This window comes from Ornithorhynchus anatinus, chromosome X5, assembly GCF_004115215.2.
Source record: "Ornithorhynchus anatinus isolate Pmale09 chromosome X5, mOrnAna1.pri.v4, whole genome shotgun sequence".
NCBI lineage: Eukaryota > Metazoa > Chordata > Mammalia > Monotremata > Ornithorhynchidae > Ornithorhynchus > Ornithorhynchus anatinus.
Genome location: NC_041753.1, coordinates 15,943,008 through 15,968,331, shown reverse-complemented (window position 1 = coordinate 15,968,331; position 25,324 = coordinate 15,943,008). Strand labels below are relative to the sequence as shown.

The window sequence follows — 25,324 nt, the reverse complement described above, 5'->3', positions numbered from 1 at the left end:
GGAGGGATGAATAAAGGGTAAAAAACCAAGTGCAAGGGTGATGCATAAGGGAGTAGGAAAAAAGGAAATGAGGGCTTAGTTGGGGAAGGACTCTTGGAGATGTGTTTTAAATAAGGCTTTGAAGGTGAGGAGGGTGATTGTCTGTCGGATATGGAGAGACGGTATTCCAGGGCAGAGGTAGGATGTGAGCGAGAGGTCAGCGGATAGACGAGATAGAGGTACATTAGAGGAGCAAAGTGAGCATGTTGGGTTGTAGTAGGAAATCAGAGAGGTAAGGTAGGAAGGGTCAAGGTGATTGAGGGCTTTATTGCTATTGTTCTTGTCTGTCTGTCTCCCCCGATTAGACTGTAAGCCAGTCAAAAGGCAGAGACTGTCTCTGTTACCGATTTGTACATTCCAAGCGCTTAGTACAGTGCTTTGCACATAGTAAGCACTCATTAAATACTATTGAATGAATGAGTTTCTATTTGATGCAGACGTGGATGGGAAACCACTGGAGGATCTTGAGGAGTGGGAAACATGGGCTGAACAGTTTTGTAGAAAAATGATCAGGGAGGCAGAGTTAAGTATGGACTGGAGTGGGGAGACACAGGAGGCAGGGAAGTCAGCAAGGAGGCTGATGCAATAGGATAAGTGCTTGGATCACCACGGAAGCAGTTTGGATGGAAAACCACTCAGTCCGTGTCTCCCCACTCTTCAAGAACCTCCAATGGTTGCACATTCACTTCCTCATCGAACAGAAACACCTTACCATAGGCTTTAAAGCACTCAATCACCTTGAATCCTCCTATTTTACCTCACTAATTTCCTACTACCATCCAGCACACTAATTTGGCTCCCTTAAGGCCAACTTACTGTACCTCGATCTCTCATCTACTTTGCCACCGACCTCTCGCCTACATCCTGCCTCTGGCCTGGAACTCCACGCTTCATATCTGACAATCACTCTTCCCACCTTTAAAGACTTTTTAAACTCACATCTCCTCCAAGAGGGCTTCCCCAACTAACCCCTCAGTTCTCTTACCCCCACCCTTCTACATCATCCTTGCACTTGGATTTATATCCTTGATTCACCCCAACCTCAGCCCCACAGCACTTACGTCCATACCTGTAATTTATTTTAATATCTGTCTCCCTCTCTGGACCTAAGTTCGTTTTGGGCAAGGAATAAGTCTATCAACTCTGGTGCATTGTGCTCTCCCAGGAGCTTAGTACAGTGTTCTGAACCCAGTAAGCTTTCAACAAATACCACTGCTTGATTGATATAGCAGCCATGGCTGACATCATGGTGTTCATTTGGCCCTATAGGGTGTCACTGTCACAACAGCTTTCAAGCTCCAACCCCATCCCACAGATTCACTTGGGGCCCAGGTGGGGCGAGGCAGAAGAGCTGATGGTTCTTCCTTATGGGACTTTGGATCATGGGCATGAGGGATTGTTCATATTCAGCCCCGGTGAGGACCAGAAAAACAGCAGGGTCCTCCCCCTCCTCCTGCTACCATGGGGCAGGAGGTGAAGTTGCCCCACTATCTTGGATCCACTTTTGGTCCCATTCTGGCTTCAAGGGTTAGGGTGGGCTAGCTATGGCTGCCTACCTTGCCCAACAATCCATTAGTTTTGCCTTCTCACACCATAGGGATAATCGTACCCGTTGCCCCCATGGAATCAGTGCCTATGAATGATGCCCTCAATATGGGTATTTGGAAAAACAACTGACATTCATTAAGCACCAACAATGCATTAGGAACTACATAAATATATACAAATGTTCTAGTACTGACCCACTGTATCAACTGGAATTTTGAAGTTTTGCCTACTTGTATGAACATTTAAAAGATTTTTACTGCAATGTAATTTTCAATCCCCTCCCTCCCAAAGCAGTAAAATGAATTTCCACAAAGAATTGTTAGGAAATTGATTAAACTACTTTGGGATATTCAGTGTTGGCTATACGAACGCTTCAAATGTATACTTCTCATACCATCTTGTCCCTAGAATAATATTTTCAGAAATATCATGAATTCAATAAATTAGTATTTCTTTGAAATACTCTGCCCTTAAATTTAAAGATTAATAGCTCCCATTAACTCATTTATTACTCAGGTAACTTCACCTTTGATATTACTCAACCCATCCTTTAATTCATGGACCTGAAAGAAGACCAGAACAATGGAACTTGGAACAAATTTTATTCCAACATTTAAACATAACTGCTAAATATAATTATGAACAAAATATGGAAGTGCCTGATAAATTTAACAATCAATTTAATCGATTTAAACCAACGCCATTGCTGTGGAATGTAATTGCTTGTGGTCTGAAAGTCCAGGTATGCCAAGAAGGATGTTGGAAAAATCTACATATTATAAATATGTATGTAGGCATACATTCATGAACTGGAATATAGTACCGATGCAAGTGTGACCAAACCAGCATATAACACTCTCAAAAGAAAAATGGAAGAGTCTCCCCTAGGGGTTTATTAAAGTCATCCCTTTTCACCTCTCTTGAAGCTGAAGTCATTTTGTAGCTTATTTACCAAATGTAACACATAGGTATTCTGTCAAGTGAACTCCCAGGCAACTCCATCTTCCCAAAACCTCTACCACTGCATTTTTGTCCTTTCAAAAGATAGGTCTCCATCTTAAATCAGCTAGTCTGAAAGAACATATATGTCTGGCTGGATGCAAAGTCTTGGGTGGTCCTACCCACCAATGTGAAAGGATCATGCAGTGGGAAAAGCCTATCACTTCTGAAGCATTCAACTTGAGCATGTTTAGAGACCCTGTGTCAACACAGAGACACACTTAATTTTTTTTTTTTGGTTTTTTTTTTAAAAGGTCACCAAAAGAGATGACCGATACAAATCAGAATGATTATTTTCTTAATGATTGCATAAGGGAATTGAGGAAAAAACATAAAAATATATCAAAACATGGTTCGTGATGGGAACAGATCTGGAACAAGGAGTAAGCAACTCCAATCCACTCCAGTGCAGTGCATATGGAATGCCCTTAGCTGCAGCTTGGGAGAGATAGAGTCCACACACCCAAAATGTGTCATGTAGGTTGCATCAACATGTCCTAATAGCAGTAGTCTCATAACAAGATTCATTTAAACATCACCACAATTATTATTACAGGCTTACAGAAGGACCAGCCCCCAGAACAAAGGGAGGGAAGTGCAGTCGAGAACTATATCTAGTTCTCTAGATATGTATATATATAGTTCTATATCTAGACAGACCAGGAAGAGCCTCTACCTTCATTCAAGTTTTTTCTTTGCTTAAACACTCAATCTGAAGCTCCTCAAACAACCCTAGGCTTGGGAGAACATCACTTGTAGCCAACTAACACAGAACATCTTCAGCAGTGACATGCTGAAATTATCAGTTCTTACGGAATGATCCTGTGAGAAGGCCTAACAACTGATGAGTTTTAAATTATTCTTCTACTTACAAACTGAGTCAGGTCCAAAGAAGATAATTTACTTTTTCTCTGAGAGATCATCACCAAAAATTGTTTGTGCCAATGCCTTAAGCAAACAGCTTATAATTTCAATCTCCAAGTGCTAAAAGTAAAAAAAGTTAATCACATTACAAAATGAAAAAAACATACATTATTTATTCTTCTAACATGAACAATGGTGATCCAACTGTCTTCTGGATGAAAATGGCTCTAAAAGGATTTTGGGAATTTTCAACGTGGATATTTCTGACTAGGTTTTTTTTAAATATTCAGTGCATCCGGTAATCACAAATAAGAGGTGGCATTTATCACCATCCAAAGCTGTAAAATAAGAAATAATTTAGTAAACAATTGAGCAATAGGGAAGAGATTTGCAGATGCCATATCTTTTTTTTGCAGAGTGGACAAAATCAAACAGTACTTCACCAAGCTTCTTCAGTACCTCAAATATGTCACCGTTTCAGTTATTTTTCTCTTCAATGGGAATATGGTCCCATAACTTTAGCAATTGCTCTCCAATCTGGGGTTCTAACTCCTAAAAACCAAAGAGGAATTTTGCTATTAAGAAGAATGTTATCAAATCTTAGGCTTCATAAAAAAAAAATGAAAATTAGCAATAGCTGAGAAGAACTAAGACAGTTTATGCCTTGTTCAGACAAAAGGAGGAACAAAAATACAGCAAGAACCTCTGTAACATGGGACTTGCGTGCCTGCATAAAGAAGAAATCATGTTGTAGTATTTACATTCTGACCTACACCGTCTGCACAACTGTTTCTTCTAACACTGCATTGTCAGAATAACATGCCATATCGATCAATGGTATTTATTGAGGACTTACTGTGTGCAGAGAGCACTGTACTAAACACTTGGGAGAGGATAATACAACAGTTTGTAGACATGCTCCCCTCCTACGATGAGTTTACAAGTCAACAGCTTCTAGTCAATAATGCTTTCTCCAAAGCACGTATAATGTGGTCCACTGGGAAATGTATTATCAAAGAAGCCAATAATACAAGGCATTTTATTCAACGTACCTGCCCATCACGGCTGATTTGTACTTTTTTGTTCTCATTCCAAGGATTGAGTAAATGGTGTGTCTGCTGAAAAGGAAGCCTCTCTTTCCGAATCCAATCCACTTTGAACATCCCTCCCAGACCTGATGAACCCCAGTCTTCACTCTTCTCCCATCCTATCTCAGAAATCATTCTAGAAAATCCCTAAAGCAAAATTTAGAGATAAAATATTTAGGAGAGAGAAAAGTCAAATGGAGAATTTCTTTCAACCAACAGAGTGAGACCACACAGGGTAACAAATATATTTTCTACTTGGAATTATTCTTTGTAGTAACTTCATTGCAGAGAAAAGTTTTGTTCCAATCCCGTCAACCCAATTACTTCAAAAATGGGTGAATTCATTCTATTTCAATCTTTAATTAATTTTGTGGTATTTTCTAAGCAATTACTATATGCCAACTACTGTTCTCAGAGCTGGGGTAGATACAAGATACTCAGATTGGACACAGTCCCTGTCCCACTTGGGGTGCACAGTCTAAATAGAGAGAGTAGGACTGAATCCCCATTTTACAGGTGAGGAAACAGGCACAGTGAAGTTAAGTGACTTGCCACAGGTCACACAGCAGACAAGTGGCAGAGTCGAGATCTGAACCCAGATATTCGGACTCCTGAGTATAAATAATGCTTCCTGGGTAAACAGGGTGTACTGCGTTCACTGATAATTACATATTTGTATAATTTATGGCTCTAAAATAGCTACAGTTTATAACAGAAACTGCCCATTTATCAAATGAAGGTATGCTGTTCATTTTATCTGCGTTTTGTCAAATATAGTAGGTCTGATTTGATTGATGAAAGGGAGTAAGTCGTCATTTTAAGAGATTCCCAAGTTTCCTGAAGGAGTTAACTTATCACCCAGGATCTTTAGTTCTGCAATAAACGAACTGTCCATTGGTTAAAAGATGATGCCACTGAATGAGACAGGATCTACGAGTGCATCTTTAAGAGAAATTCACCTGTACATCTTCCCCCTTTGTCCAAGAAAAGACAATAGTGCATTTTTCCTGGACTCTTACTATTCAGGTGAGCAATCCTCAGACACGAATGGTTAAGAGAAGAAAAGTATTTTTTTTGTGGCAGTAGTGGTGATAATTTTGCTCTGGGTCCTCCACACTCTCTCTCCCCATTTCCCAGTGACCAGCAGTGCATATTAAGAAATGGCTTACAGGGAGCACGAGTGCAATCTGTGGTCATGAGACCAGACTATCTCTAAGATATTAGTCGCAGCAAACAACTACACCCTCACCCAGTTGGTAAGGCACTGTTAAATGCAATATTCGGAATGTCTCAGTATGGGTCAGAGGAGAGGAGTGCTTCCCCCCTCCTTTTTAGCAAAAACCAAGGGTATATAAAAAAAAAATAAAACAATAGCCAAGAATAACAGGCAGCAGCAACAAAAACAAAAGAATACACTGTTGCCCCTTGCACAATTAGACAGACTGGAGCCCAAAAAACCCAGCAGGAGCATCAGAGCAGGGGCATATGCAGACAAGGGCAGTCATTTCAAGAGGCTGAGTAGCATCACAGCTCTGGTCTCTTTCACTGGCTCATCCTCTGATTGCCACCCTCTAACTGTGGAAGACCCTCAAGGCTCGGTTCTGGGTCTCTATTATTCTCATTTTACACTCACTGCCTCGGAGAGCTCATCCGTTCTCTCGGCTCCACCTAGGATTTCTACGTGGATGAGTCCCAAATCTACCTCACCAATCCCAACCTCTCTCCTTCTCTACAGTCTTGCATTTCCTCCTGCCTCCACGACATCTCTCGATGTATGTCCTGCTGACATCTCAAGCTCAACAGGCCCAACCTGAATTTATCTTCCTTCCCAAATCCTCTCCGTCCCTCGACTTTCCAACACTCTTGAAACCACCACCGTCCTCCCTATCTCACAAGCCCACAACTATGTCATTATCCTTGATTCCTCTCTTTCAACTCACATATTCAGGCAGTCACCAAATCCTGTACGTTCTACCTTCACGACATTTCCAGAATCTGCTCTTTCATCCCCATCCAAACTGCCTCCTCCTAATCCAAGGACTGGCTCAACTACAGCATCAGCCTCCTTGCAGATCTCCCTGACTTCAGCCTCTCCTTTGTGCAGTCCATACTGCACTCTGCTGCCAGTATCATTTTTCTAAAACCTGACTGTGTGTATCTCCCCACTCCTCTAAAATCTCCAATGGTTGACCACTCCTCTCTGCATCTGCCTGAAACTCCTCACCATCAGTTCTATTTCAATGAGGGAAGCTCTCTCCAAACTAAGGTACATCCACATCCCATCTCCACGAGTCAATTTTCACCAGGCCATAGAGCCTCACCCAGTGCTGTGATGACTGACTTTGTAGCCAGTTAGTCCTCGTGCTACAACTGATGCCATTTTTTCTGGGAGATGAAACATCATCACACAGTGCCCCTGAGATAAGGGGTACAATATGAAAGTAACATTTATAGTGATCCATCAGGGTAGAAGAAATCTATCAACAGCCTGGCCTAGTGGATAGAGCACGGGCCCGGGAGTCGGAAAGATCTAGGTTCTAATCCCAACTCCGTCTGTCTGCTGCGTGACCTTGGCCCAGTCACTTTTCTGTGCCTCAGTTACCTCAGCTGTAAAATGGGGATTAAGACCGTGAGCCCCATGTGGGGCCAGGACTGTGCCCAACCTAATTCGACTGTATCTACCCCACTGCTTAATGCAGTACCTGGCATATAGTAAGCGTTTAACAAATATCATATTATTATTATTATTATTATTATTAATAATAATAAATACCATAAAAAGACAACCTTCATTGGGCAGCACACCAGCCAAGAGGGACGTCCCTTCTTTTTTGGATCAGGCCAGTGAAAGGCCACATTTAAAAGAGAGGTGGCTTAGTGCCCTTTACTTTATACAGCCTTGTTAAGAGAGACTCTCACTCCCAATGGACCAAATATTAGCTAGTACGGAGGTGCCAGTTACAGAACGTTAAAGTGGGAAAAACAATAATTGGATTGAAGATATATAGAGTGGAGTCCTTGTACACTTCACAATCTTCTCCACATTGGCCAGGAGACGTGATTCGTCCAATGATGCTTCACCAGAAGCCGTCTCCCACCCCCGCTCCTCCCACTACTTTCCTTGGCTAACCCAGTACAGGGACACAGAGGTCAAAAGGAAAAGAACACACAGAGAGGGGACTTTGCTCACTGTCCCTCCATGGCCCAATCCCTGGTCTCAGTTCTGCCTTACCACCTATTTGTAACACATGCTTTGGCCAGAACGTGATTAGAGAATTAAGAAGTGTTCTTCTGAGAATACTTGCTTGGGCTCAATATGTCGTGTTACTGAAGAAACTGCTTGTGTATATGTATGCAGTGTCAGAACAGATGAGTACTACACTGTGAGTTTTCTTTAATGCCAAATTTTGCTTTATTGCAAAATACAAACCCTCGTATTACAGGAGAACTAGGTGAACCTTACAAAAGTGGCCTTACCCAGAGGCTTTAGAGTTAATACACATTCACAAGCAAAAGTTTTGGTTCCTTCCCTTTAGGGTCCGTTAAAATCTGTTTCTAGAAAAGCTGCTAATATATTCAGCAGGGTTTGAATCCAGGAACTCTCACTGTAAATCAAAAGCAGTTTTAGTACTGTACTGAACTTTGTTCAATCTAGCACCTTAATAGTCTATGATAGCCCTTCGTGCTTAAAAGTGAAAAATGAATATGGCACAGATGGTGAGAAAAAAGGCATTTCATTTGATATTTAATAAAACTAATTGTAAACCCTCAGGACAGAGTCTATAGAAATATGCATACAGTTCATTTCTAGTTTAGATATTAGTCTAGAATAGCCCTGAAAACAAATCTAAAATTTCAGAAGAAAAGACAATTTCAATTCTTTGGTAATTAAATATCTGTATTTGCGCTATTCTTTACTGTAGATTACGGATGACATATTTTCACATTTTTATTATGGTATTTATTAAGTGTTTAGTATGTGCCAGGTACTGAACTAAGTGCTGGGGTAGATACAAGTCCCTGTCCCACACTGGGTTCACAGTCTTAATCCCCATTTTACAGATGAGGTAACTGAGCCACCGAGAAAGTGAAGCATTCTTTCACTTCACTTCACTTGCCCAAGGTCACAAACTGAGCCAGAAGGACCTGGGTTCTAATCCTGGTTCCACTATATCTGCTGTGTGACCTTGGGGAAGTCACTTCATTTCTCAGTGCCTCAGTTGTCTCATCTGTAAAATGGGGATTAAGAGTGTGAGCCCCACATGGGACAGGGACTGCGTCCAACCTGATTAACTTGTATCTACCCCAGCACTTGGAACAGTGAATGACACATAGTAAGCACTTAGGTACCATATTAATTATTAAGATTGTTACTATGTGGCAGAGCCAAGATTAGAACCCAGCTCCTTCTGACTCCCAGGCCCATGCTCCATCCACTATCCCATGCTGCTTCTCAATACATTCACTCCATTACTTATATTGGAGGTTCAACTTCTCAGATTTAATTTCTAAAATCTACAATAAAGAACAGAACAGTAAATAGGAACTTCATTATCTTTATAAATACAAATGAAGTTAGCTAAGGGCAAAAAATTATTTAACACAGCTCTTTATTTCTTAGTATGTCTGTTTTTTTGTCCCAAAGTCACCAAACACAAGGGATTACTCAATTTGTCTTGCTTAAATAGGCAAAAACAGTCCCCAGGGAAGTCACAGCTATTAGCCTGAAACCACCCAGAAGCTTTCCAAGTTAATATACTAAACCATTTTCAAAAAGAAACTGTTTAGGAGGAAAAAGGGTAAACACATGGAAATTACTTCTCTGTAATTGTAAGCATTTACTATGTGCCAAGCATTGTTCTAAGCACTGGGGTAGATAGAAGATAATCAGGTTCCACATGGGGCTCATAGTCTAAGTAGGAGGGAGAAGGTACTGAATCCTCATTTTGCAGATGAGGGAACTGAGGCACACGGAAGTTAAGTGACTTGCCTAAGCTCACACAACAGACAAGTGGCAGATCTGGAATTAGAACCCAGGTCCCCTTACTCCCTGGCCCGTGTTCTTTCCACTAGGCCCTGCTGCTTCTCTCTAAGAGCGATGTCTTTACTGCAGATTATCCTTTGTCGGGAGTACAAAACAGAGTGTCTCGCAGGTGAACCCATTCGCTTGTAGGTGAACTTTATCATCAGTGATGTCTTTTTCAAGTAGAAAGGACAAATATTCAGATATATTTAAGTTTTCTAGAACCAAGACAAGCCTGGGTTAACGCATCATATGGCTTACCTGGAAATGTCCAGATCCTTGAACAGAAAACACCAAAAAAACGGTGGTGCTATCAAAAAACGCTTGATTTAATTTTCCTTCATTAACAGGGGTTGTAGACCAGACACCTTTCTGCTGAGAGATCTCGAGGTTTCTCGAGTTGCTACTCTTCATTATGAAGTACCGAACTGGCAATTTTGCTCGTGCCGAAGCTGATGGTGAGTCCTGGGAGTAACAGAAAGGCCTTTGAACCTCTCAAGACGAAAAGCCTCTGCCGATGATTTCATACATACAGGCTCACAAGGCAAAATGCCTTACCATATATATTGATTTCAACTATAGCAGTGACGCAAAAATAGAACATCTTCATAAAGGGATTGGCTAGAACTAGAGTGACACCAGCCTTCAAAGAACGAGGATGAAAAAAAGGAGGCAAAGAACGTGAAATGGCTGTGCTGCCTCCAAATTTAAGACCCAATAGTGTGTACATGGAAAGGGTCCCCAGTGGGCATCCCTGGAGCCCTGGGAAGCTTGGCCATTGCCATTTTTAAATCTTCTGGGTTTGTGTGGAAGCACTCCTGTGTATGTTCATGCACGCAATTGGCCACACAGATTGGTTTGCATACCCACACAGGGTATCTAATTCCTGCTGATTTTTTCACCTGGGAAGCCTTCTCCTACCCTTTCCCCTAAGAATAAACTGAGAAGCAGAAGTAGTAGACATATCCCAAACCAAGGAAAAGGAATGGGAAACCTTGTGGCTTGATGCATATTTTGACCAGTGTTGTATAAAGGTAGTTGCCGTACCCATCCCGTGTCCAGTGCTGCACAGTGTGCACAACTATTTCTTCCAACAGCACATCGCTCTATCCACATGGACACACAACGTCAGAACGTTCTCCAATCTGGCTGTTATGAATGAAAAAACGTTCTGGCGGAACTGTTTCTTCACTGGAATGTGTGAGACGCAGCTTGGTCTAGTGGAAAGAATGCCACGGGTCTAGGAGTCAGAGGACTTGGGTTCTAATCCCAGCTCTGCCAAGTCTGCTATGTGACTTTGGGCAAGTCACTTAACATCTCTGGGCCTCAGTTCCCTCATCTGTAAAATGGGGATTAAGACTGGGAGCCCTGTATGGGATAGGAACTGTGTCCAACCCGATTATCTTGTATCTACCCCAACGCTTCCAGTGCCTGGCACAAAGTAAGTGCTTTACAAATAGCATAAAAAATATCTACATGAAAATAATTCAAGAACTTAATAGTGAACACTTCAAAACAGCTGTAGAACTCAGGCACAGCCAAATTACAAAAGGTTTTTTATATATTTTATGTATATATATATATACATAAAATATATAAAAAACCTTTTGTAATTTGTATATAATGTATATATATATATACACACACAGCTAACTTCACATACTACTGCATGTTTTTCCCTCATGATGGGAGTTTCAAATGCAAACCATTCCCACCCAGGTATAAATTATTTTAAATCCTATTCTTAAATGTCTCAAACAAAAGAATTAAAGGTTCAAGGAATTTGTTTTTAGAAAAAAAATATGCCTTTACAAATGGGAAAGAACACAAAAAACCTGTTGGGTCTGACAACAGATACCTCACTGGCTTTGCAAAATCTAGTTCTAAGTATTTTTTATAAAGGAAAACTACATGCAAGGTGAATCAAAATATTCCAAGGTCACTTTGTCTTTAGGATGGGATGACTTGGACAATTCTTTGAATTAGGTTTAGCTCCCTAACCCTAACATTCTATACATTTGCCTTCTTAACACCACTGATTTCATCTACTTTTAAGGTTTCTGATGAAGTTGGCAGATACTTTACCTTACTGATTGACGGAGGACTACCAAAAGGACTGAAGGAACTGGAGGCATATGTAGGCTTCTGAAAACACTGACCTGATTGGTCATCACTGCTTTGTTTGTGTATCAGAAGGAAACTGAATGTTGAATTTTTAGATTTCAACACAGTTTTTGGAAAGGAAAGAAAAAAAGGCATGATCAATAATTTTATAATACCACAACCAAGAGTTTCAAAATATGCCAGAGCTGAAGCCTCAAGATCATGAATCACAGGGAAGTATCTCCCAGGAAGTTTTACTTCCTATTTCAAATCTGGGAGTTATAACAAAGTATAATAAACTACCAGTGGATAGGAGGGCTTGAGTTCATTCATTCATTCAATCAAATTTATTGAGCGCTTATTGTGTGCAGAGCACTGTACTCAGCGCTTGGAAAGTACAATTTGGCAACAGATAGAGTCCCTACCCAACATCGGGCTCGTGGTCATTGTTCATAACAAAACAGAGGACCCTGGAACTAAAAAATCCTCAGTGGGTTTCTGGGTTAAGCAAAGTCCAACCCTATATGTGCTGCAGCTGGGCCCCGCCCTCTGAAAGGGTTTAGACAAGAAAACCCCATAGGTGCAATGAATCATGGACACGTGAGGCATTTTTATCTACTGCTGATTTAATCAGAGTTTTAGGCGGGATACGTTTTGACTTTTGTCTCAGTTTGAACTCCAGCTCTTTTGTAAACGATGTGATTCTTAAAAAAAAAATGAAATACCAGTTGGAATGCATTTTTCCACATGGAATTTTCATCTTTTCCTTCTTGGTGATTTCACCTCTATTTGCCCATCCCCCTTAAAAAAAAACAAAACAAAAAAAAACAACTTTACCTTTCTGTAGGAGAAGACTCATCAGATAAGTCTTCTCCTGAATTCAGGTTGTAATTATTTGACCGCCATGATGTCATAGGCAAATCATCAGAAGATATAGGCCTGGGTCTTTGGCCAATCCCTACCGGCTGCTGTAAACCTGCAGACTGTTCTTCTGTGGTCAGAACAGCGATGATGGCTTTGAGAGTTAGTTCATCAATTTGGGACCAAGGTTTAGCAGGGATTCGAATTCGGCGCAAAAACAAACTTTGCCATTTCTGTCGGAGCTGCAGCAGCAGACTGGCCACCTGAAATGCATTTTTTGTTGTTGTTGAGAGTTTCGCTTTGTTCCACTGGTTTTGCTACACTGTTGTCCAAAGACACTTTCATATTACACTTTGTTACGTTATCATTTGAATTGCTACCCTTTACAGAGCGTTGTCCTTCGATTCAAAGAAGCTGCTGCTGATGGTGACAGTGGATCGGTGGCTCTGAGTGTCACACTTGCCTACTGTAACTGTGACACCTCAGTAGTGCACCTCTTCTGACTCCTCACTATTCTGGGTGAGCACTGCTTAGACACCAATGTCTTAAAAGGGGAAAGGTATGAACTGCTAACTCCAGCAAGTTCTGTGTTTGAATGGCTTTTGCCATAGTCATGATGGCTTGCACTGAGTCATCCATGCTCTCACACTTGACCCCACCTTCTGCCCATCATTGTAAACTGGAGTCTTAGGACTAACCCTGTACGATGATGGGTTTGGAGGAGAAGTGATTTTATTTTTATAGAAACATCTGGGCACCTACAAGTTGTGGTAAGGAAATCTATTTAACTTTACATGGATTCACTCACATGTAAGTGTAGTTGTCAATGTTTTCCCCCTAGACAAAAACGTTAAAATATTTTTAACACAGCTGGAATATTTGCAGTTGAAAGAATACATTTTTTTAAAAAAGAAACACAGATTAGAATAAGAAGGGATCAAACTTTTGATTTCTTTCTTCCTTAGCTGGGAACACAGAAGCTATACCAAAGTCATTTCTAATTCATTTTAGAACAGAATACTTTAACAAAGTCAAATGTTGTAATTACAAATTAACTGTAAAAAGATGCTCATTTCATATATATTTTATATATCTCCTACCTCAGGATCCATCTTGAAATTTAACCATTCATCTAGTCTCAACGAAGCCAAAGCAGCAGTAGATCTATCCTCCGCTTCACTTTCGCTGCTGTTGTCATTAGAAATAGTATCTACTATTCAAACAAATATCCAAGAGAAAAATCCTCTGTTATTCTGTATCTCAGTAACAGAGTAAAAATGTCAGAAAGCCCTTAATAGAACTGCCCAGTCACCTGCACAAACCCTCCTGACTTCAGGCTAAGTTGAGGCAGAAAGAGCAGCCATGAGTAAGACAGGGAGACAGGGAATGCCAGGAGTTCATTCATTCCATCGTATTTATTGAGCAATTACTGTGTGCAGAGCATTGTACTAAGCGCTTGGGAGAATACAATACAACAGTAAACAGACACATTCCCTACCCACAATGAGCTTCTAATACCTCTCTCCCGACAATAATGTTGGGAATAATTCAGTAGCTTTGAGGCGACAGAGGAAGAAAATACCGACTTCCTTTGAAAAGCCCTCAGAGTTGCTTTTTATTTCAGGAGTGTGGCCATTAACATTGACTTCCTTCCTCCCTTGTTACAAACATGAACATCCCTTAGTTTGTTAGAAAAACTGGTGATTACAAGAGTTAATTCTTAGTCTCTCAGTTTCATATAGTAGAGAAACAGTCGAATTTTCCCTTTAATTTCTAAACTGTATTTATCAGTATTTTACCAGAGAGCTCCAAGCATATACTGTAATATTTTTTTAAATCTTTGAAAATATACCAGACTTGTCAAAATGAAGTCTAAGATTTACTTTAATCCCTGTAAAAAAAAAAAAGGTAAACCCTGACTTACATTCCAAAAAACCTAAAGGGCTCTCCCTCACCTTCTGCCAAAATTTGTTTGGAATTCAAGATAACAAACATTTTTCTAATGTTTAAATAACTTTAATCCATTAACCCAACCAGGCAAATTAGCATGTGCAGACATTCCTTGAACAACTCCTCCCTTACTTTCCCACCCCCCAAAAAAATATTAAGTTGTTCCTAAAGAAATCAACCAATCAATTGCATTTATTGAGAGCTTTATGCAGAGCACTGAACTAAGCACTTGGGAGAGTACAATATAACAGAGTTGGTAGACATACTCCCTGCCCACAGAAATCAAGGCAGCAGAAAAAAGCATGGAAACCAGGTCCTTATGGACTCCTCAGGGTATTTTTTGCTATAGACATAAACTTGGGTTGAACTCTTCTTACCTTCTCCTCACTCTATCAGGGAGGCCCTGCACTCCCAAGACTTCAACTACAAACTGCCAAATTTATCTTGCTAGCCCCAAGCGTTCCCCCAAACACCCCCACACGCACCCCTACACCCTCTTGCAATTTCCTATTACCTGCATGACATCTCCATGTGGTTGTCCTACAGCAGCTCAAGCTCGGTGTGAAAAAAAACTGAACTCCCCATCTTCCCTTCTAAAGCCTCACTTCCACTTAAATTTGCCATTACAGTTGGCATCATCCATCCTTTCGATCCTCGAAGCCCACAAGCTTAGTATTACCTTGAATTCTTGACTCTCCTTCAATTCTTACATTAAGGCTATCTCTATAACCTTTCTCCTCATCTTTTCCATCCAAATGACCACTACCCTAATCCAGGAACTCATCATATCCTGCCTAGACAACATTATCACCCACCTCCTCGCTGGTCTCCCTGTCTCCAGGGTCTCCCTGTCTTCAGTCTCTCCCAACTCCGGTCCATGCATCACTCTGCTTCTCAGCTCATTTTCTGAAACGTCATTCGGTACGCATCTCCTCACTCTTCCTAAACCTACAGTGGTGATCGATTCTTAAACAGCTACTCCTCACTACTTGTTCTCCCGGTTTCCTATTACCTCCTCCGACATCCAATATCGCACTCTCCGCTCCTAAACTCTCCATCTTACCCTGTTCCTGTTTCTCCAACCTCCAATCCCAGCTCACGTCTTTTCTCCTAATTGGAATCGCCCTCCCCTTCAAATCCGACAGGCCTCAGCTTTCCCTATTCTTCAAAGCCCTTCTGAAATCCCACCTACTCTCCATTTTATTTTCTTCTTCCCAGGGCATATTCTCCCAACTCTCACTTCAGCCCTTTTGCACCACTGCAGCAGCAGCAGCAGTAATAAGAGAAAGTCTACTATTTGGTATTTATTGAATGACTACCCACTGGGTGCAATGCATTATACTAAAAGTTTGGGAAACATAAAACAACCAAGTGGTATGTTCTCTACCTACAAGAAGCTTACACACTTATGGGGGAGAGAGAAATTAGAGTATTTCTATAGTAATCTAAATAATTGAGTGTGGTCTTGTGGATAGAGCACAGGCCTGGGAGTCAGAGGACCTGGGTTCTGATCCCCGCTCTAACACTTACCTGTTGTATGATCCTGGGCAAGTCATGTCACTTCTCTGTGCCTCAGTTTCCCCGTCTATAAAATGGGGTTTCAATGACTGCTCTCCCTTCATTTAAGAATAAGTGGGACAAGGAATGTGTCCAATCTGATTAACTTGTATCTACCCCCATGTTTAATGGAGTGCTTGCCACACAGTAAGCACTTGACAAATTCCACAATGATTAGACTGTTATCATTATTACAACTAAATGAATACATATAAAGAAATGTTGAGAACAAGTATAATTACACACCTAACTGCTAAAGATGGCTGAGGGGTACAGATATGACTTAGGATGTTGGGAATTAATCAGGGAAGGCATCTTGGAGCCAACGGGCTTTCAGGAGGGCTTCGGTCTGTCCAATTTTAGGCAGAACCATGTGAGTGAGGGAAGAGAGGCAGGACAGTAGAGAGCAAAGTAAGAGTTAGATGGTTAGTTTGGGGGAAATGAAGACAATGAGTTGAATAGTAAAAGTGGAAGAAAGCACTGCACACAGTAAGCTCTCAATTAATACGACTGACAGAGCGGAATTGAAAAAATGGGGTGAATTGGTGTAGGACCTAGATAACCCCGCTCGCATAATATCCCGGCTGGATTATTGTGTCAGCCTTCTCTCTGATCTCCCTTCCTCCTGTCTCTCCCCGCTGCAGTCTATTCTTCATTCCGCTGCCCAGCTCATCTTCCTGCAGAAACGCTCTGGGCATGTCACTCCCCTTCTTAAAAACCTCCAGTGGTTGCCTAACAAACTCCGCACGAAACAAAAACTTCTCACTCTAGGCTTCAAGGCTCTCCATCACCTTGCCCCCTCCTACCTTTCCTCCTTTCTCTCTTTCTACTCCCCACCTCGCACGCTCCGCTCCTCTGCCGCCCACCTCCTCACCGTCCCCCGTTCTCGCCTATCCTGTCGACCCCTGGGCCACGTCCTCCCGTTGTCCTGGAATACCCTCCCTCCTCACCTCCGTCAAACTAATTCTCCTCCCCTCTTCAAAGCCCTACTTAGAGCTCACCTCCTCCAAGAGGCCTTCCCAGACTGAGCTTCCCCTTTTCCCTCTGTTCCTTCTGCTGCCCCTCTATCCCCCGCCTTCACCTCCCCTCAGCTAAGCCCCCTTTTCCCCCCCTTTCCCTCTGCTACTCCCCCCCTCTTCCCCTCCCCTAAGCACTTTGCTCGTCTGCTCAATTGCATATATTTTTTTAATTTCCCTATTTATTTTAATGAGATGTACATCATCTTGATTCTATTTATTGCTATTGTTTTAATGAGATGTACATCACCTGGATTCTATTTATTGCTATTGTTTTTGTCTGTCTGTCTCCCCCGATTAGACTGTAAGCCCGACAATGGGCAGGGAATGTACCTGTTGCCGATTTGTACTATCCAAGCGCTTGGTACAGTGCTCTGCACATAGTAAGCGCTCAATAAATACTATTGAATGAATATCAATAGTGAGGAGTTTTTACTTGATATGGAGGGACACTAGGAGCTGGTAGAAGGTTTTGAGGGGCAGAGAGATGTGTGCTGACAGAAGCTTTAGGAAGATAATCCTAGCAGAAACATATAGAGTAGGGAGACCAGCATGGAGGCCGATAATAATGATCAGGATATAACCAGAGCTTGCATCAAGAAAGGAAGAACAGTAGAATTTGGCAGTAATCTGAATGGGAGAATTGAAAGATAGTGAGGAGTCCAGGACTAACACCAAGACTGTGGGCTTCGGGGGCAGGGAGGATGGTGGTGTTAGTGAAATAGGAAAGTTGGAAGGAGGATTAGATTTAAGAGGGAAGATGAACAGTTTTTAGTTTACAGCACATTAAGTCTGATATATCAGGGACAGTCGAGTGGAGATGTCCTGGAGAATAATCATTGTAGCATTTGTTTAAGCTTTACTCTGTGCTAAGAGCTGGAGTGGATGGGGGCAATCGGGTTGGAAGCTATTCCCATCCCACATGGAGTTCACAGTATAACAGGCTGTGAGACTGCAGGTTAGGCAAAAGGTCAGGGATAGAGAGGTAGATCTAGGAGTTATCTGAATAGGGAGGTGGTATTGGCAGTCACGTAATGGGATAAGCAAGCCAGAATAGAGACTTGCGGGACACCAACAGTTATGGGATGAGAGGTGGACAAAATTGGAAAAGAGCTGTCATAGAAGTAGGAAAACCAGGACAGTACTGTGACAGCAAAACCGAGGGCTACTAGCGTTTCAAGGAGGATGGAGTCATCTCTACAGTGTCAAAGGCAGCCTAGAGGTCAAGGAGAATTAGAACAGAGTAGAGCCCATTGGATTGGTCATTGGTCATTGATGAATTTAGGGAGTGCGGTCTCCGTGGAGTGAAGGGTTTGAAAGCCAGACTGTAGTGGGTTAAGAGAGACGGTGGAAAGGATGTGAAGGCGGCCAACAGAAACAACCTGTTTCAGGAGTTTGGATAAGAATGGGAACAGGGAGATGGGGCCTGAGGGATGGTGAGAGAACACTTAAAACTGGGAAGCAGTGTGACCTAGGGTGCAGAGCACGAGTTTGGGAGTCAGAGGATCTGGGTTCTAATCCCAGCTCTGTCACTTGCCTGCTGGGTGACCCTGTGCAAGTCACTTCACTTTTCTGTGCCTCTGTGTCCTCCTGTAAAATGGAGATTCCATACCTGTTCTCCTTTATGAGCCCAATGAGGGACTGGGACTATGTCCAATTTATCTACCTTGTATCTACCCCAGCATTTAGTAGAGCGCTTGGCATATAATAAGTGCTTAGCAAATACCACTACTACTACCATCGTCATTAATAAGTACGGGGAACATCTGAAGACAGAAGGGAAGGAAGCAACAGAGTAAATACCTCGTATGATTTAACTGATATGCAATCAAGGATGAAGTACAATAAATACTTAAATAAATCATTCAGGAGTCTATAGCAAAACAGGAATAATGTTAAATCTTCAAAGACCTTAAAGGGAAAAGGACCTTGGCATAAGGTTTTAATACAACATAAGACCAGTACTGCATGTTGTTTAATAAAGAGAGAACTAGAACTTCAGAACATTCTTGGTTTGCAATTGATAGAGAACATGATCCTAAATATTGAGTTTTACACAGACATTACCTGCAAAAGGTAGGGGTTCCTGGAACGCATTACTTGCCAACCTCATTGGTCCACTGAATAATGTAATAGTGATGGGGCTCACAGCTGTACAGCAGCTGATGCTGGCTATTTTGCACGCTCTGGTCACTTCATCAAAAATAAGCCAATCTGTAGGGAGTGCTTGAACAGATTTTATATGCCCATTGGCTGGTGGAATCTACGAGGAAAAAGGATACATTTTAATCTCATTTGTGAATAATATTTTCCAATTCTCAATATGCTAAAAATATCCCAAAAAAGAATCCTTCTGTAGATATACATCATTTCCAGGTAAAAAGGAGACCTGGACTCTAATCCCAGCTCTGTCACTTGCCTGCTGCATGACTTTGAGCCAGTCACTTAACTCCTCTGTGCCTTAGTTTCCTCATCTGCAAAATGGGAAAAAGATACCTGTTCTCCACCCGTTCCTTAAACTGTGAGTCCCATGTGGGAGACAGACTGTAAACAATCTGCTTAAATTTTATCCACCCAAGGGGTTGGTTTTGGACAGGGCTTAGCATATTAAGTACTTACATATTACAATTATTTCCATGACATTTAGATGAAACAGACTTGTCTGTTAAAGCAATTCATGCTCCCATCTATAACTTGCATTTTTATTATTTCTTCTCTTAATACTTGATGTCCTAAAGGAAAGAGGCAACTTCCTGGTCTTCAACCAACCAAAAGCAGAATCATATGCCTTACCTTTCTATAATGGGTCTGGCTGAGAACTGAATTTGGATGAAATCTGAATTTTTTCTCCTTGGCTCCTGTCAATTCCAAGTATTCTTTATCCACATGCACTACATTAGGATACATGCCTGCCACCAGCGCAGCTTTTACTACTGCCCAGTTCTCAGAGTTTGTATTAACATCACGAATGTCCCCTAAACCTCGTGCTCTAACAAAACCTGAAAGGGGGAAAAAACCCACGTCAAGCCATTTTATTCTGAAATTTTTTCACCAAAAAAATGACAACATTCCTATAATACATCTATTTCTTAATTTTCCAAGTCAATGAACAAGCAAAATAACCTCAAGAAAAACAATCGGTAGTAGGTAATAATGATAACAGATTATAATAGGTAATCTGAAAGATAAGATTACGGTCCATTTTAATAAAAAAAATGAGAACCTTCTCCCTAGATTTCTCTACTCAATTAGTTTTCCTGAATTGAGTGAGGGCTAGTGGAAAGAACACAAGCCTAGGGGTCAAACCTCTTACCACTGGCTTGAAAACACTCAATCACCTTATCTCCCCCTACCTTACCTAGCTACTTTTCTACCACCCAATCCACATGCTTTGCTCCTCTGATGCAAACCTACTTAAATCTCATCTATCTCGGCACCAACCTCTTGCCCACATCCTGCCTCTGGCATGGAATGCCCTACCCTTCGTATCTGACGGACAATCACTCTTCCCACCTTCAAAGCCTTATTGAAGGCACACCTCTACAAAAAGCCTTCCCCAAATTAGCCCTCATTTTCTCTTCTCTCACTCCCTTCTGCATCACCCTTGCACTTAGATTTGCACCAGTTATTCCCCACTCCCTCAGCCCCACAATACTTATGTACATATCCATATTTTATATATATCAATTTCTGTCTCCCCCTCTAGACTGTCAGCTTGTTGTGGGCAAGGAATGTGTCCACCAACTCTGTTATACTGTACTCTCCCAAGTCCTTAGCATAGTGCTTAGTACATAGTAAGTGCTCAATAAACACATTTGATTGACTGACCTGAGTTCTAAGCTAATCTGAGTTCTATTTTCTAATCATAAAGCACTTACCTGCTCTATGACCATGGGCAAGTTACAACTTCTCTGTGTCTCCATTTTCTCATTTGTAAAATGGGGTTTAAATCCTTGTTCTCTTTCCTCATTGGAACTGTAAGTCCCATATGGGACACAGACTATGCTGACTTGGTTTTCTTGCACCTACCCCAACCCTTAGTTCAGTGCTTGGTACATTCTAAATGCTTAACCAATAGCATTATTATCAATATTATTATTATCACTATTCTCAAACCGATGATCTTGAATGGTGCTGGGTTGGTCTGATGACTTAGCAATAAATACAATGAAAATCAAATATTCACAAATACTTGAAACTGTCCCAAAGTACCAGCATAGCCCATGATTCCACCAGGTTAATTTTCCTTGAAACCGATTTGATTGTGGGGCATATTTCCCCAAAGACTGATATGCTATTCATTCGATCATATCTGTTGAGCACTTACTGTGTGCAAAGCACTATACTAAACATTATAAATTAGAATCTGTTCTAGAACCTCTAGAAAAGTAACCCCAAATTCCTTTAGATGCTCTATACGGTTATGGTAAATGTCACTCACTTATCGTTTAAACTTTATTAAAGTAATTCAAAGCAAAACCTCCTAATTTTAAATAAATGAGTTGGAATACAATTATGAGCCTTTACAGGAGGTTGCCAAAGTAGAAGCTAGTTCTACTGACTTCGGTAGTGGTTTTTCACCTTCAGTGAAGAATCTGTCCAACATAGGTTGAAAAGCAGCCTTCTTCTGTTCTTCCTAAAGCACTGGGAAGCAAGCAAACTCCTTCTGATTCCTTGGAACTCCCCTCTCTACTAGGGTCATCATCTTCAATCATATTTATTATAAGTTTGGTATGGACAGGGAACGTGTCTACAACCAATGCTATTGTATATTCGTCTCCCAAGAACCACGGACTCCGTCCTCTCCTGGTTCTCCTCATCACTCTGGCCGGTCATTCTCAGTCTCCTTTGCAGACTCCTCCTCCCCCTCCCATCCTCTAACTGTTGGAGTTCCTCAAGGGTCAGTTCTTGGCCCTCTTCTGTTCTCCATTTACACTCACTCCCTTGGTGAACTCATCCACTCTCACAGCTTCAACTACCATCTCTACGCAGATGACACACAGATCTAAATCTCTGCCCGTCCTCTCCCCCTCCCTTCAGGCTCGTATCTCCTCCTGCCTCCAGGACGTCTCCACCTGGATGTCTGCCCACCACCTAAAACTCAACATGAGCAAGACTGAGCTCCTCATCTTCCCTCCCAAGCCCGGTCCTCTCCCAGACTTCCCTATCACCGTGGATGGTACGACCATCCTTCCTGTCTCTCAGGCCCGCAACCTCGGTGTCATCTTTGACTCATCTCTTTCGTTCACCCCACAGACCCGATCCGTTACCAAGAACTGCTGGTCTCACCTTTATAATATCGCCAAGATCCGCCCTTTCCTCTCCACCCAAACGGCTACCTTACTGCTACAGGCTCTCGTAATATCCCGGCTAGATTACTGTGTCAGCCTTTTCTCTGATCTCGCCTCCTCTTCTCTCTCCAAGCTCCAGTCTATTCTTCACTCTGCTGCCCGGCTCATCTTCCTGCAGAAACGCTCTGGGCATGTCACTCCCCTTCCTAAAAACCTCCAGTGGTTGCCTATCAACCCCCGCTCAAAACAAAAACTCCTTACTCTAGGCTTCAAGGCTCTTCATCACCTTGCCCCTTCCTACCTTTCCTCCCTTCTTTCTACTGCCCACCCCGCACGCTCCGCTCCTCTGCCGCCCACCTCCTCACCGTCCCTCGGTCTCGCCTATCCCGCCGTCGACCCCTGGGCCACGTCCTCCCGCGGTTCTGGAATGCCCTCCCTCCTCACCTCCGCCAAACTAATTCTCTTCCCCTCTTCAAAGCCCTACTTAAAGCTCACCTCCTCCAAGAGGCCTTCCCAGACTGAGCTCCCCACTTTTTCCCTCTGCTCCCTCTACCACCCCCCCTTCACCTCTCCACAACTTAACCCTCTTTTCCCCCCCATTTCCCTCTGCTCCTCCCCCTCTCCCGTCCCATCCCCTCAGCACTGTACTCGTCCGCTCAACTGTATATATCTTCATCACCCTATTTATTTTGTTTAATGAGATGTACATCACCCTGATTCTATTTATTTGCTATTGTTTTAATGAGATGTTCTTCCCCTTGACTCTATTTATTGCCATTGTTCTTGTCTGTCTGACTCCCCTGATTAGACTGTAAGCCCATCAAAGGGCAGGGACTGTCTCTGTTGCCGATTTGTACATTCCAAGCGCTTAGTACAGTGCTCTGCACATAGTAAGCGCTCAATAAATACTACTGAATGAACCAGTATAGTGCTCTGCACCCAAGAAGCACTCAATAAATACCATTGATTGATAAGTTCATTCACTTTGTTGAAAATTGGTGCAAGACTATTTAAACGCAAGATAACCAGTGGTACAGAACCCGTGATTTCTTCCTCTGCTTCAGAATCTTGCAATGATGCATGGAATAACAGACGTTCAATGAGGTTCCCAGGTACCCCTGTTCAGTCAGTTCTTCTATAATGCGGGACTTGTGTTTCCCACAAAGTCTCAAATTTGTGAAAAATTGCATGAACAGTACTCACACCTTGATCAACCTCATGGGTGTACACAAAACCATTTCTTCTGATACCAAACGGCATGAAGACAATAGGATATGAATTTCGAAGTGCTTGTGAGGACTTTAGAGAAAGGGACTCTGGTTAGGAAACCAAACGTGACAAAGGCCAGAATGGGGGTAAAATTCCCGGGATGGGTGGGAGACAGTTTGGAGCTGGCAGTCAGTTTGAGAAGTCACACTGTCGATGAAGCCTACAGCTCCTTAGAGAACCACACTGAAACCCAATCTAAGTCACTGGCCTGCTAAATTCAAGAGTTGGGGATTGCCACTGATCAGCGAGATCTTTTAAGAAGCAGTGTTAGCTAGTGGATAGAGCATGGGCCTGGGAGTCAGAAGAACATGGGTTCTAATCCCAGCTCCATCACTTGTCTGCTGTGTGACAGAGTCACTTAACTTCTCTGTGACTCAGAGGGATAAGACAGTGAGTCCCATGTGGGACAAGAACTGTGTTCAAACTGATTAACTTCCATCTATGCCAATGCTTAGTACAGTGCCTGGCACATAATAATCACTTAAATACCTTTTTTTGTAAGTGTTCTACCCAAAGCATGTAGTAAAACCCCATATTCTAGAAGAATGGGCCATAATCAGATGTAAATGGCATGGGTCCAAAAAGGTTACTGTATGTCCCACATAGTTAATTAAGATGTTCTGCTTTTCTAGAACTTTCTCCCCGAAAAATGGTACCCTGGACTACTGACAATTTCTTTCACTAACACTGGGAAGCAGAACAGCCTAGTGGATAGAGCACGGGCCTCAGAGTCAATAGGACCTGGGTTCTAATCCCACCTCCACCACTTGTCTGCTGTGAGACTTTGGGCAAGTCATTTAACTTTTCTGGGTCTCAGTTACCTCATCTATAAAATTGGGATTAAGACTTTGAGCCCCATGTGAGACACAGACTGTGTCCAACTCGATTACTCTGCATCTACCCCAGCACTTAAAACAGTGCCTGGCACATAGTAAGCGCTTAACAAATTCCATTAAAAAAATGCAGTGGAAAAACAAGTTCAACTGAACAGGGGTGAAGGGGATAAGTGGGCCAAGGTTAGAACCACCAAACAATGACAGTGAGCTCTCCCTCAGACTGCCTCAATGTGGCAGTTCCACTACTTTTCAAAATATTTCTCAGGTCCAGGAGCAATGAAAGAGTAATGGCCTCTGCCCCTGGGCAAGACACTCCACATGAAAGTAGGTGTCTTTAAACCTGCATCTCTATTATATTCTAACAATCAATATGGAAAAGTCATTCCTGGCCTCTACGAAGGTTTAGGCGTTATAAACCAGCCTACAATAGGAAAAACAAATAATTGAGACTTCCAGGGCATATTAAATACATATCACCTGCAATAGACACAGGGAGAGGATATATTTTTCAGGGTTATTTCCAACTTGGGCTCTCAAGTAAAACAAATTGTGAAAATATGAAAATCAGAAAAATTATCTGATCTCACCAAAGATATATAGGATATTCAAATTCAAATATATGCCTTTGGAATTCTACCTGAGGCTCGGAGTTGACCAAGCAACTGGGTTCTCATGCCAATGATGATTTCCAATGAAGCCTGGGAAAGAAAATGCTTTGCACAGAAGGCTCTCTCCCAACCATCAGCTCGGGATTTCTGCCATGCCTGGAGGGAACAGGAAAATTATATTGATAACTGGATTGATTAGAAGGAAAAACACTTTGAATTTCTCCTTACCATATATTTGCTTAAAATTCTGTGAAATTTTATAGGCAGATGAT

At 42.0% G+C, this 25,324-nt stretch overlaps 1 protein-coding gene across 3 annotated transcripts in view; it reads right to left on the bottom strand.

Annotated features, from left to right (window-relative positions):
- Nucleotides 1–2,170: 2,170 nt before the first annotated feature.
- The window catches only part of YTHDC2 (YTH domain containing 2), a 56,858-nt gene continuing 33,704 nt past the window's right edge, over nt 2,171–25,324 (bottom strand). For 2 of the 3 annotated variants that reach the window (XM_029056347.2, XM_029056350.2), the window contains 10 exons: nt 25,082–25,208; nt 19,842–20,047; nt 19,116–19,311; nt 13,626–13,738; nt 12,502–12,788; nt 11,647–11,761; nt 9,823–10,026; nt 4,503–4,685; nt 3,910–4,002; nt 2,171–3,788 (listed from right to left, as the gene is read on the bottom strand). In XM_029056347.2, the coding sequence (XP_028912180.1) occupies nt 3,928–4,002; nt 4,503–4,685; nt 9,823–10,026; nt 11,647–11,761; nt 12,502–12,788; nt 13,626–13,738; nt 19,116–19,311; nt 19,842–20,047; nt 25,082–25,208 (1,506 nt within the window). In that variant the 3' untranslated portion in view covers nt 2,171–3,788; nt 3,910–3,927. The remainder of the gene's footprint in view (nt 3,789–3,909; nt 4,003–4,502; nt 4,686–9,822; nt 10,027–11,646; nt 11,762–12,501; nt 12,789–13,625; nt 13,739–19,115; nt 19,312–19,841; nt 20,048–25,081; nt 25,209–25,324) is intronic. The other variant, XM_029056348.2, reaches the window with a different exon arrangement.